This window comes from Scaptodrosophila lebanonensis, unplaced genomic scaffold, assembly GCF_003285725.1.
Source record: "Scaptodrosophila lebanonensis strain 11010-0011.00,11010-0021.00 unplaced genomic scaffold, SlebRS2 tig00000118-arrow-arrow-pilon, whole genome shotgun sequence".
NCBI classification, from domain to species: domain Eukaryota; kingdom Metazoa; phylum Arthropoda; class Insecta; order Diptera; family Drosophilidae; genus Scaptodrosophila; species Scaptodrosophila lebanonensis.
Genome location: NW_022060578.1, coordinates 2,164,639 through 2,177,219, shown reverse-complemented (window position 1 = coordinate 2,177,219; position 12,581 = coordinate 2,164,639). Strand labels below are relative to the sequence as shown.

General features: G+C 40.2%; 1 protein-coding gene and 2 non-coding genes across 3 annotated transcripts in view; 1 reads left to right on the top strand and 2 right to left on the bottom strand.

Annotated features, from left to right (window-relative positions):
* The window catches only part of LOC115628457 (semaphorin-1A), a 182,127-nt gene that overhangs the window by 69,748 nt on the left and 99,798 nt on the right, over positions 1–12,581 (bottom strand). Inside the window, 1 exon segment of the mRNA XM_030524575.1 lies at positions 5,120–5,216. Coding sequence (XP_030380435.1) covers positions 5,120–5,216 — 97 coding nt within the window.
* Trnad-guc lies at positions 6,043–6,114 on the top strand. Its single transcript has one exon. It is a non-coding gene; the product is annotated as a tRNA-Asp (tRNA).
* On the bottom strand, positions 6,711–6,782 carry Trnad-guc. The gene has a single exon. It is a non-coding gene; the product is annotated as a tRNA-Asp (tRNA).

Below are 12,581 nucleotides of genomic sequence, written 5' to 3'. Positions count from 1 at the left end.
ATGCAATGCAGAGCTGGAGATACTTGTAGTCAGCCAGTCGGTGAGGCTGGTAGTCGCATTTGTAAAGTGCCGCAATTTGCCATCTCGATTGCAAGCGGTGCGATATTGTGTGTGGGCAATGGGCCGGAGCAGGAAGAAATATTTGAAGGCTGAGCTGTGAGGCCCTGCCATTAATGAAAGGCTCCTGCCGGAGTGTAATGAATGATCTGCAAGCAGTATTGGGTGAATGAACGCTATTTCTAAGGAATACGAGTAAGTGCCTAAGCCTGGTGAGCAGGTGAACCAATTTGTTGAACAATTTGGCATTTTTTCACACTTTGTTCAAGCAGAACTTTTCGAATCTAACCGCTTAAGCATCATATTATACTGCACTTTTTTGAAAACCCAAACTGAATATCAACATCACAAGAAGGACTTTGGAACTAAAATTAAAGTGTGTATATAGGTAGGTGTTAAAAAATTTATTTACTTGGAAAAAAACTGTCATTATCATTTTTGTCTCACCCACACAAAGACTAAACTTTGTTTTGAAAAGTAAGTTGCTTCTCACATCCCATATGAGTTTCATTGGCTTCCATTAAATCTAGGAATCTAGGAAACAGAATCAGATACGATTGCGCTACATAACCTTTTGGTTGCCTGAACGTGTTCCTAAACATGACTATGATAGTTATATTTAACGCCTGTATTATTGATGACTTCATTGGGTTTCATTTGGAAAAGGGTTCCATCGATTCTAGGAAGGATAAACAAAATCGAATGCGATTGCGCTACTAAACTCTCTAGTAGGCTGAACGTGTTCCTAAACATGCCTATACTAGCTATAGTTAACACCTGTAATATTCTAAAATGACTTCATTGGGTTTTATTGGATTGCAAAAGGGTTCCATTAATTCTAGGAAGGATAAACAGAATCGGATACAATTCCGCTACTAAGCCCTCTAGTAGCCTGAACGTGTTTCTAATGCCTATGATAGTTATAGTTAACACCAGACTTAACTAGTAAGAATTCGGTCGACTCCAACATCGACTTATTCAAATATTTAGTTGTCTAGGAAAACTATAATCATAATTTTCACGAATTTGACTTAAAATGCGAATATACGAAAGACCTCCCGGTCTTCCCCTCTAAAACAAATTTAAGTACAAAAAGTAAAAAACGAAGGCCAAGGGCACATTGAGAATGGGAGCTTCAGTAGGTATTTACGGTGTGGTCATGGTACACTGACAGTGTGTTGGTGTGCGTGAATATCTGTGAGTGCTACCCCAAGTCGGCACCACATCTATTTTAACATAATTAAATTTGTTTTTATTGTTTGGCCGGCTCGAGGTCAGAGTAAGAAAAACCAATTTATTTAATTTTCTTTTCTTTTTCCGATATATTTCGGTTACGCCACGGTAACCGTCTTCGACGGTATGAGGAAGGAACTATGAGGAAGGTCACCAAAATACTCAACAATAATTAAATTTGGCTAAAGTACGAGCGCAGCAAAGTTTCTCCGTGCTGTGGGCGGGGAAAATGTGAGTCCTCCTGCTCGACTGCCACCATGCAACGTAGCCAGTTTTTGTTTCGCTCTTGTTGCTGCTTTTGGCAACTTAACGAATTCACTTTGACTTTGCATACATCATTCGCACACACAGGTATAAACACATGTACTAGCGAAAGAATATGTAAGTATGTACATATGTACTTGTACCTGCAACATTAAATCTATCCACCCCTAGGCGGCCACATGTGAGAGTGGGGTGGTGAGAGGTGAGAGGTGGGAGGTTGGGGCGGCTAGGTAGGGACACGGTCGTACGTTTTTCTACATACATTGTTCATGACGTTTCACATGCGCGTGTAATTAAATTTTTATTGTTCAAAATATTTATGAACATTACATTTAGTTGCTGCAAATCGTTTCTGTTTCTGCTTCGCCTTTCATATTTCCAGCAATTAAAGTTTTTCTGCGTTCAAATATGATTGCTGCAAAGAAGATATCAGCGGAACTTATTTATTTATTTATTCCCTTTTCTGTTTTCTGTTTTTTTTATATCCTATACCTGAAGGATAATTAGGCTATACTTGTATCAGGTTTGTGCAAACTATGAGGCATATGTATTCCTATATATACCTATATTCCTAGACTTTACTTCTTCCCAGCCCAGACGAGTTTATTTTGTTTTATTCTTTTCAGATACTACCCCTCAATACTGCCCATAAATCAACTCCAGCTACAACAACCAAATTTTCCACATAAACTAAATTAATCTTTCGTTTTCGGTTTATCCAAATCAGTCAATTCTAAGAAACAATTGTACTCTACTACTACACCCACAAACTGCAGTGTTCGCTCTTCTTCTTCTTCCTTTTTTTGCTTCTATTATTGTTTAAGTCTAGGATTTTTTACTGTGGGGCCTGCTAATGTGTTAGATCTTTGGCGACATAGTTGGCAAAAAAAGAACGATCGAAAGCTCCGAAATACTCTTCCGGATACAGAAAACTATCAGCTGTTTTATAAACCATATTAATAAATTGTTTTAGATCACATTCGTTTTTGGAGAAAAAATAAACCGTCGAACCGTTGCTGCGCTATGAGAAGGGTGCAGTTTATTTAAAAAACATGGAAATTGAAGATAGCCCGCAAACTACTAAGGAGGAACTGTTTGTGTACAGATTTCATTTTAATCTCGCACAATTATATTATTTTTTCGTTACAATTAAATTTGCGTTTTAGATTGTGTTCAGTATAGAGTCGTGACCTTTTTCCAGCTGCAACAAAGGATGCGGTTGTATATTTGTGGCTCTACTTGTATTAACACGAGCTGGCATTCAACTTGGTATGTTAGTGAACTGGCTTTAAAATTACAATTTTCCAATTATGTTTTTTGCAGAAATTTACTTTTTATTGAAATTGATAGAAAGACGGAGCCACATGCCAAGCTAATTGTACTAGGAGAACGAAAATATTTTGTCAAGCGCTTTTTCAAATTTATTTTGCAGCATTTCATACCACAGTGTTTCTCAAAAGTTCACAAGCACAAACATGCACATACACGTATATGATATGTACACAGTATATGCAAAAAGTGGACTGCCAACTTGTGTTAATATTAAATTACCAAAAACTATTTGCAATTTTCGCAAGTTTTGTACTATCTACGGTGTATTTAGTTTAGTGAAGACATGGGAAGTGATATGAGAGGGTAAAGAAGAGAGGGAGAGAAAGGAGTACTGCATTTTGGAGGACAGCATGTGGAGCAGCAAGCATGCCTTTGGCACAAATTCCTTGAGTTTGCTTACAAACACCCACATAAGTTTATTATGTCTGGGTTTGGTTCTGGTCGCTGCTTGGTTTCCAAACCGAAAAGTATCCAACATTTTAATATGTGTGTCAGTCAACCGCCGCACATTTGCATCGGTATAGGAAGAGGAAGTGTGTAAGGGACATTGTCTATGCTGAAAATAATAGACCCCCGAGCCCGACATTTGCAGTTAGCTGTAAGCATCTTTGCGGTTTTGTGCCCAGCAACAAAATGCACAATACATACATACTTTGTACATCCTCCGTAACCCCACTCCCATTCATTTGTCTTAGCTTGGTCGATGTCTGCCCGCAAGCCCTTGAAGTTTTCCACTTCAGCTTCAAGTTTGTGTGCCTGCTTCAAACTTTAACCTACACTGTCTTTGGGCTCTTGCCCATGCCCGAGTCCTCTCTCCCACATTCGCCCGCTTTCTTGCTGTTGCCGTTGCCGTTGTCTTTTCTTTTGGGGCACCTGCTGCGAAGTTTCGCTTTTTGTTTTTTTTGTCAGCGTTTCAAAAATCAAAGTTACTACGCATGGTAGCCGGCTGGCTGTTTTCGGCTTTCAACCTTCCTACACACATTTTCCTACTTAAATTAAATACAATGTGTGCGAAAAGTAAATTGAAGTTTGCTTTATGCGTTGCTTTTCACTCCTTTTTATATCTTTGCTGCTTTTTGGGGTTGCGCTTGAACATGTTAGGCAAATGCGTTGGGAAACTTACGGAAGTTGCCAGAGAGCTTGTCATTATTAAGGCAGTTGCTTTAAAGGGTTCGCATGGCTGGCTTGTCATTGCGGTTTAGTCACAGAACGTTGTTCCAAGGCTCTCAAAGGGAAAGCGTATTTCAGCAAGCAGTTCAGTTTAAATATTCTTCTTTGTATTTAAGTGGTTTTTGTTGTGTACGCAGTTCAGAAGATGAAAGATGAAAGTTATCTAGTTGTAGCACAAGTCTCTCAACTAACAGAACTGCAGCTATCCCATACACTGATACTGACTAACTAAAATAATCCCTTCAGGGCATTATTTGATTAATTAGTTTTCAAGGACCCTAATTAAATTCCACACATTGCATGTTTAAAAGAGGGAAAGAACACATACGGCTAATTAGTTCACTCTATGTTTTACATATGGCCCTAAAACTAGGAGTCTTCTCAACTCAGCACTTAAACTTTAAGTTTAACAGCAAAAGCATTGCTAATGCAAAAAGCAATAAAGTTGAGTGATTTAGTGCTCTGAGGTAATAAGAATAATCCTAGTTATGTAACTCTTGATCCACTAAGCAATAGAGCCGTTTAAATGCTGTTATCGCTGATAACTTTAAGTTCTGCGCCAAGCGTGCGGCTGAACATCAAAAGTGGCTGGGGACAAAGAAATGAAGCCGCTTTCATGCCGTACTGCCCCTCTTCAGACTGTGATAGCAATGCGCTCCAGTCCACTCGACGGGTGCAAAACAGAGCAACGGAAAAGGAACTTTCTTTCGCTCGCTTGCCTGTGCGGCAGCAGTCAAGTGAATATGCAACAACAACAACAACAACAACGGCAACAGCAAGAGGAGCCAGAGCAACAGAGATGAGAGCACAACAAAGCAGAATTAAAAGTGAAAAAGTAGGCGGCCGTGTTGGAGCAAAGCAGAGTAAGCAAATGGGTTGAGTGGTCGGCGATGCTGGCGCTGATGAGGGCAGCAGACCAATCTTGAGGGTGCGCCACCTTCCGTTTGTTTATGCAACTACGCGCCGACATCTGCTGCGGGCATTGCTTCTTAAATTTCACGTTTCGTCCATTTTAGCTAAAGGCCGATGTCGGCAGACGTGACTAAATGTACTCTACACTCACCTGGCACCGATGAGCAGGCTGTTGCCATCCTTGGTGACAAGCTTGAAGTGATCCACGGCACTTTCATTGCCCTGAAATTTTAGTATATCTTCGGGACCTGTAAGTAGAAGAAAAACAAAGAAAAAGTTTAAATTAAAATTTGTTGCAGCAGACAACAATGCGATTGAGGGAGGCTGGTAGGGTGAAAGTTGCGGTGCCTGCAAATGCCTAATTAGGCAATTAGGCGCGTAAAGAGAGACAAAAAGGACAACAAACGAAAAAAAAGACCAAATGCAAAAAGGAGAAAATGTGTGTTTTTGCCCGCACCTCGCCCTGATGATGTGCAGAAAAACAATGCAACTGACTGGATGTCGAGATGTCTGCGTCTGTTGGCTCTGTCTGTCAGTTGGTTGATATGCAAATGAGGCAGATGTGGAGTCAGAGACAGCAGACAGCTGCACAAAGGATTGCCCGTTTAGCAGCAGAAATAACACTGAAACAGACAACAGCAGCACCAGAAGCAACAACAAGCGGCAACAGCGAGCAGCGTAGCAGTAAAGTTTTTCTCATTTGTTTACTTTAGTTATTCGCATTTACTTTTTGTCGCCGCTTAGTGCTGATTGTCTGGGCAGCTGGGGGCTGCTACTGGTTGTCAGTTGCCATCGCTTTGGAGACTACCTATCGTAGACCCAGGGGTCGAGAAACACATACTTATGAAATTATAAAACCAGTTAATTTAATAAACATTTTCGGTCGCTTGTAGTGGCCTGCTTTGTAGCTTTGGATTATTTTTAATCATTATCACACACAGTTCATGAGCATACGAGTATAGTATATACGCTTTTAAAACATACATATATTTATTAAAATACATTATCTTAAGTTCAAATTTATTCTCTAAATTCAAATCTACGACTACATATCTCGGGACAACCGCCCCAACGTCCTCGATAGTATAGTGGTTAGTATCCCCGCCTGTCACGCGGGAGACCGGGGTTCAATTCCCCGTCGGGGAGGAAAAGGATATATTTTTATTTTTTTTTTAACACGACTGTTTTCTTTTGTTCAAAGAACGAATTCTATTTAAGATTTTATAATTCAAATAAAATGGTTCGCATTGCATAATAACGAAACAAAGTGATTTCATTTGGGGGGTCCATAACCAATATCATATTCAGTTGCTAACATTTCATTTATATTTAAATAAGAATGGAATGCAAATACCCGTACCACTCCTACTGGATGTAATTATTGAATTTTAGTACAAAATTCCAAGAACTACGAAAGTTATGGAGTTATCACTTATAGGGGGAGGTTGGGGTTGCATCAGAAAAACAAACTCAAACGCCTACTTTCTCGGTCTTGGATGAATTTGGATACTTTTGGTCATTTTAAATCTTCAACTTCTGAAACCCTTGTATTCAAAAAGGCAGTCGAATAGACGGACATCTCTAAATATACTCGTCTTGTCATCCTGATCAAGAATATTATATATACTTTGTTGGGTGCGTTATCTATAATCGCATTAAACTAGCACAGGGTATGATAAGTAAAAGGTATTATAAACATATGTTAAAAATTTTATCAACAAATAAAAAAGAGAACTCTCGCTCTCCCCGACGGGGAATTGAACCCCGGTCTCCCGCGTGACAGGCGGGGATACTAACCACTATACTATCGAGGACCATGTCCACCGTTCTTCACATTGTACTCAAATCTTAATTGCCCAAAAATATATACAGGTGCACAAACATTCAATTTATTTGATTAATGACGTCATTAAAAGCTTTTCGTGTTATCTGTGATGTTTAAAATGTACAATTTAAATTTTAATTGCTAGAGAAGCGGGCGACAACTTTTATGTTACATTTAAAATGAATTCATCAAAACTGACCCAATTATATACGTAAGTACTACATACATATGTACGTTTATTCGTGTATATGTATTTATAAGTTAGCTTTTGAAGAACTCTATTTGGCAACGAAGAAATCGTTGCTAGCCATATGTGGCGATCAGTACTTGCCGCAGTCGACGTTTGCCACGGTACGGCGTTGTCAGAGGCGGCAGAAGCGGCACGTGACTTGGAGTCTGACCTGAATATAATTATTTGCAACAATTTAGATGCTGAGTAAGGCAAGCCGTGACTACCTTATCTTATGATTGCCAATGTCTTGACTCAAATCAGATGAAAAAGATGCATTGGATACTATCAGCAACTGACTGGGCCATTAATTGAACACCAGTGCCGACTCAGCAGCAAATACTAGTTAGTAAGCTTAGATGTTATCGGACACGATCTACACATAATTTAAGAATAACAAAATTCCTTCGAGGTTATAGAAAAGGCTTTTCAAGTATTACGACCATGTAGGCCCCTTAAAGTTGTGAGCGCTGTCTAAGTAGAGGCGGCTTCCCGCCTATCCAACAAAGTTAGAAAGCCCAAAAATTGAAGCTAATATTTGTCTTACCTACATATACATGAGTACCCACGTACACAGGCACACACACACACACACGCACACAACTACTCGTATTAGCACATATATAGCCTGGCAAAGCAAACAACCAACAATTTCACAACCGAAAATCTAATATTTACCTTGACTTTCAAAAAGTATGCTACGCCAGAGTAAACAGCAACTCAAAACGCGCACCACTCGTGTATATTTGAACAAAGCGCAGCAGACCGGACGAGTCTGGACCGGACCGGATCGGAGCGGAGCATAAAAAACAAGCGAAAATAAAGAAGATGAGCCGTGAAAGGCAAACTGACAGGGTCTATCACTTTAATCAACTTCCGGCCATCCCTCGCCGGCACTACCGCTCGAAATTATGCAAATTTTACGAAAATAAAGTAAAATCCATCGCAGGAATCCAACAAATTCTGGCAGGACACCGCCTGTGACGGGGTCCGTATATGTGTGGTGTGTGCTTCGACTCACGGTGACTCCGGCGCTGAGAGACTTCGCATTGCGGTGACAACGACGATGACAATGACGACTACAACGTGTCCGTGTTTGACTTTGGCGTACATCGGAGAGCACCGAACGTGACAATGCAATGCCCAAGTGGCTTAACGGTCATCGTCATCGGCGACCGGTCCACCAGGCCACCGGGCAACAGAGCCGAGCTTCTCAGCATTTAAATATGAGTGGAGTACCCGGAAAAAAGACGTATATTTGTTGCATTTTACACACAAATTACAAAGCGAATAAGCTGATTATTAAATATTTCTTAATGAATTTTTCATTTGTGCTTGGGAACTACATTAAAGAATTTTCACTTCACAACACACGAGGCACCGAGCGAGCGAGCAACCGCAACTCTTCTCTACCACCGGAACAGGAAATATTTGCGCAACATCGGCGGTCAATGGTTGGCTGGCGCCCAACAGGGGGCGCGGAATTTTGCAACTGAGCTCAGAAAGGGCAAAGCCTGGGGATGGGGTGCGGGAAGCGGCATAAATCAAGCATTTCATAAATATGGCATGGCAAAGTACTATTGGCTGCTTGCCTATGAAGCACGCAGAGACCTCCCAGGGGGTGCGCAACGCTTGACTCTGTTTTGGCAATCATGGGCTTTACCCACATTATGGCGTGCGATTTAAGAGAGGCAGCAAAAAAGCTTTAAAGAAATCTACACGTATATGATTTAAAAATCCACGCCCACAGTTTATGCTGAACGGACACATTTAATTCCAAATTAAGAGTTTTTTTACAATTTCCTATTATAGATTTGAGACAGAGCTATGGACAAGTCCGACAACTAAATCAAGTGGCAAGGCAATTATCTGAAACTAATATGATTTTAGGGAAGGTGAACTGACCAGTTCATAATATTCTACACCTTGAAATTTGCAATATTCCATAATACAACGGATTTTAACATTCACGATGTTGAAACTTTGAGACACACCTAAAATTTTGAATCACGTGACACAACAAACTGCATGCCATACCTAGTACAGGGTCCATAAAAGCCATTACAAACCATAGCGTACAAAGGCACCACATAAAAATTATTGTCCAAAATCTGCAATAACAAAAGGCAAAAATAAAAAAAAAAAAAAAAAATAAGAGAAGCAAAAAGCAAAACAGGCAAACCGATGTGCGCAGCCGGAAAATAAAACGCAGCGATGCGTGAAAAACATTCCACGACTTCTGCAATGCCAATGGAGCCGGAGTGGCACCCAGGAAGTGACTAGCAGCGTCCTTTTGGACACTGCTGTGTCCTGCGTCCAATGGCGAAAAATCCCAGCAGAGATTTGCATTTAATTGAAATGAACGCCGAACGGCCGACGCCATCAAATGCTGGCACAGCCAAACAAAGCAAGCACCGAGGAATGGCAGGCACAAAGAGCAAGCGAAAAATCAGACAAAGGCAAATGGTAGAATCATTGGATGTTTCCAGGGCCGTGGCGCTGCTTGCTCGAAATGAAATCAGAAATGGCCGTTACTGGTAACGCTGTCTTATCTGCTGAGCTGTGAGTTGTGAGCTATGAGCTGTGGGCTATGGGCTGGTGGAGGTTCGAATACACGTAGCTTATCTGTTCTCTGCTCTCGCTGGAGGTCACATCGTATGCTGCAATGTTTGTTTGATTTGCTTTGTTTCGTATGGTTAGTTAATGGCTTGTTGTTCTCGCTCTTCCCAGCTCCACAATCTCAATCACAATCAGTAGCCTTGGCCTTTCACCCCCATACTCGTATACTCGCATTGCGAATTTTCTTTTGCTGCTGTTTGCTTCTTGATAGCGACGCTGGACATTGTCGTATTGGGTGTGGTCTGGAAAAAGCCGTCTTACCTTTATAGCTTGGCATTTATAAGGGCAGCATGTTGTGCGGTTTATTTGGTTTCGGCCTTTTCTGCTTAGCCATGTTATGACCATGCAAATGAAGTGATTATAAGGGACGCTTACAAGCACCGTCCTCCCCTTGATGGCTATAATTTGCGTAAATGTCTATAAAGCCAGCCGTGGTGAAAATGGCAAAACCATGCAGCACATAGTTGCAAGAAACAAACAGTTGAATTAAAATGATTATATTGTTTTTATTGTACATCCAAGTGTGTAATGCACATGTTTGTTTTAAGCGAACGATTATTAATCTGCATATCAGATTAGTTGATGGGTAAGAGCGCAGACAGTGTTCCTTATTAAATATACGAATTTAAACGCCATTAAACACGTCAATTCAATTCATATTTGATCGAAGAGTACATTCCTAACTATGTGGCTCTATTATTTGATTACAAATATGGTCAAACTAACTATAGGATACATTGTATTTGCTGCGCTTTGAAGTAAAAAAATGCAATATTGTTTCTTTGTTCTTTGAATATTCCTATTACTATATTTTTCCTTATTATTATTATAAATGGTTTTGAGAGTCCCAGAGGAAACCGAGCAAACAGCGAAAACATGCAAATTGGAGGAAATAACATTTATTGCTCCACAAAGTTCCTTTTTAGGTGAATACACATTTTCCAGCTATTAATAGCTGCGAGAGAGAGAGAGAGAGAGAGAGAGAGACATCGAGCTTCTCAAAACAGCTATCAACCGCAGGCTTCACCTCCTTTTTGCAGGCACATCTCTTTACCTTTTTAGAGCCAATTTATCAGCTTTGGTCTGGCATTTGAACTTTGACTTATTGTTTTTGATTGACAATTGTCTTGATGAACCAGCAAGTGCTGATATTTATTATTGATTTCCTTCGAATATAATAAATAAAAATAATGCCACGTGTACCGCAGATGATGCTGCCTTTCTTGTTCTTAGGTGTGAAGGGATGTTTCATCCATGTTTCATCCAAGGCTATGAACAAATGCAAAACCTCCCCAAGCATACTCAGGACGCTGTTGATGCTCCAGCATGAACAATTAACAATGTCGTTGCTAGTATTTTTACTTTATTTGCAGTAAAATAATAAATTCTATTAATCGTATTCCCAATGATAATTACTTCTAATACTCAAATATCCTCATCATCATTAAATATTCCATTTAATCAGATTATATTTCCATATGTGGAGTACGAATTATTTAAAATGGTTAAATGTTCGTGCAAATGAACCAGCAAGTCATAAATAAAACGTATTTGTGTAACCCATTTAAAATGTTATTTGAGATAATTGTACGGATATACATAGCATACTTTTATTAAATACCTGAAAATTGTTTACGCCATTTTATTGTCATTAAGAACGGCGCGACAACCAGAAGACAAATAGACAGAAGTTCTTCATCAGCTACAGCATTCGAGCGCCCAGTAGCACCAAAGAATACAAGATGGTGATGGAGCAGCAGTCGTGTGTAAAATAAATGCAAAATAATGCAATAATAATTAAAATTCGTCCGCCAGACGGCGACAGGACATGTACAGGATTGGTCCTAGGTGGCTGAGTGTTGCATTTATCCGGCATCGCATTTCCACTCTGGGCGTAAGTTGCGTTAATTGCTGCATAAATGGCATGTAGCTCATATCCTGTCACAAGCCGGGCTGTGGCTGGAGCGTGTGCCCAGGCCACAACAGGACAGAACAGCAGGACCCTGGACCCGGTCTGCTCTGGTCTTGTGTGGCGTTGTCTGGTCTGCCTGCCTGCCAGCCTGCCCGCCTGCCTGCCGTCTTACTCTTTATGCCTAAATGAATTAAAAGGCTTTTATCGGTTTCCTTTAACGCGCGACTATTAATTTCATTGAGCACGAAGCACGTACGACGCTTTTCAGTTGCTCTCCAGCTCCAGTCCACTTCTGCGGATGTTCCACTCGCCAGGTGGCATTCAAATGCGTAAAATATGTCTACGTTCAGCTGCGTATTTGGGCAACACATTTTCCATGCTAATATATGCAATTACTTCTTAATTGTAATCTCATTTAGCCCAACCATGCCCACTCCCTCTGAATTACCGCACACTGTTTGCATTTCGTTTTTTATTTTTATTTCGTGAACCACACAAAACCGCAAACACAATTGCCATTTATTAGTTGATTGCATTGAGTTGAAAATGCTTAAAAAATTGTTTTTTCTTGCAGTTGCTGACAGTTTGAATTATAATGCACATTGAGCCAATCGAATTCAATTTAATTGGCAACGATTTGAAATATTAATGATGTTTCATGTTACCGCAAAGCACAAAATTTAAATTGAAAACATTTCACTGCACCCGGCAAAGGCACGAGCGATTCCCAACCAAAAGGGGGACTATACAATGAGCACTAATTTGATTTTCTCAAAACGTTTACATTAGATTTACAAATTGGCTGAAAATATGCTATTCATTGCGAATACTTTTTTCTACGATACTTAATAAAGAGAGCCAATGAAATGGTCTGCGAGTAATGGTTTAGGGTCCGGGGTGAGCCGCGAGAGCATCAAATGGGTTCCTGAATAGGGACTCCTATGATTGTTAAATCGAAGGTTTCTGCAGTTTTTTGCTTAGCAGACAGATGGAAGCATCATTGCCCCATCGAGTATATATACTATACT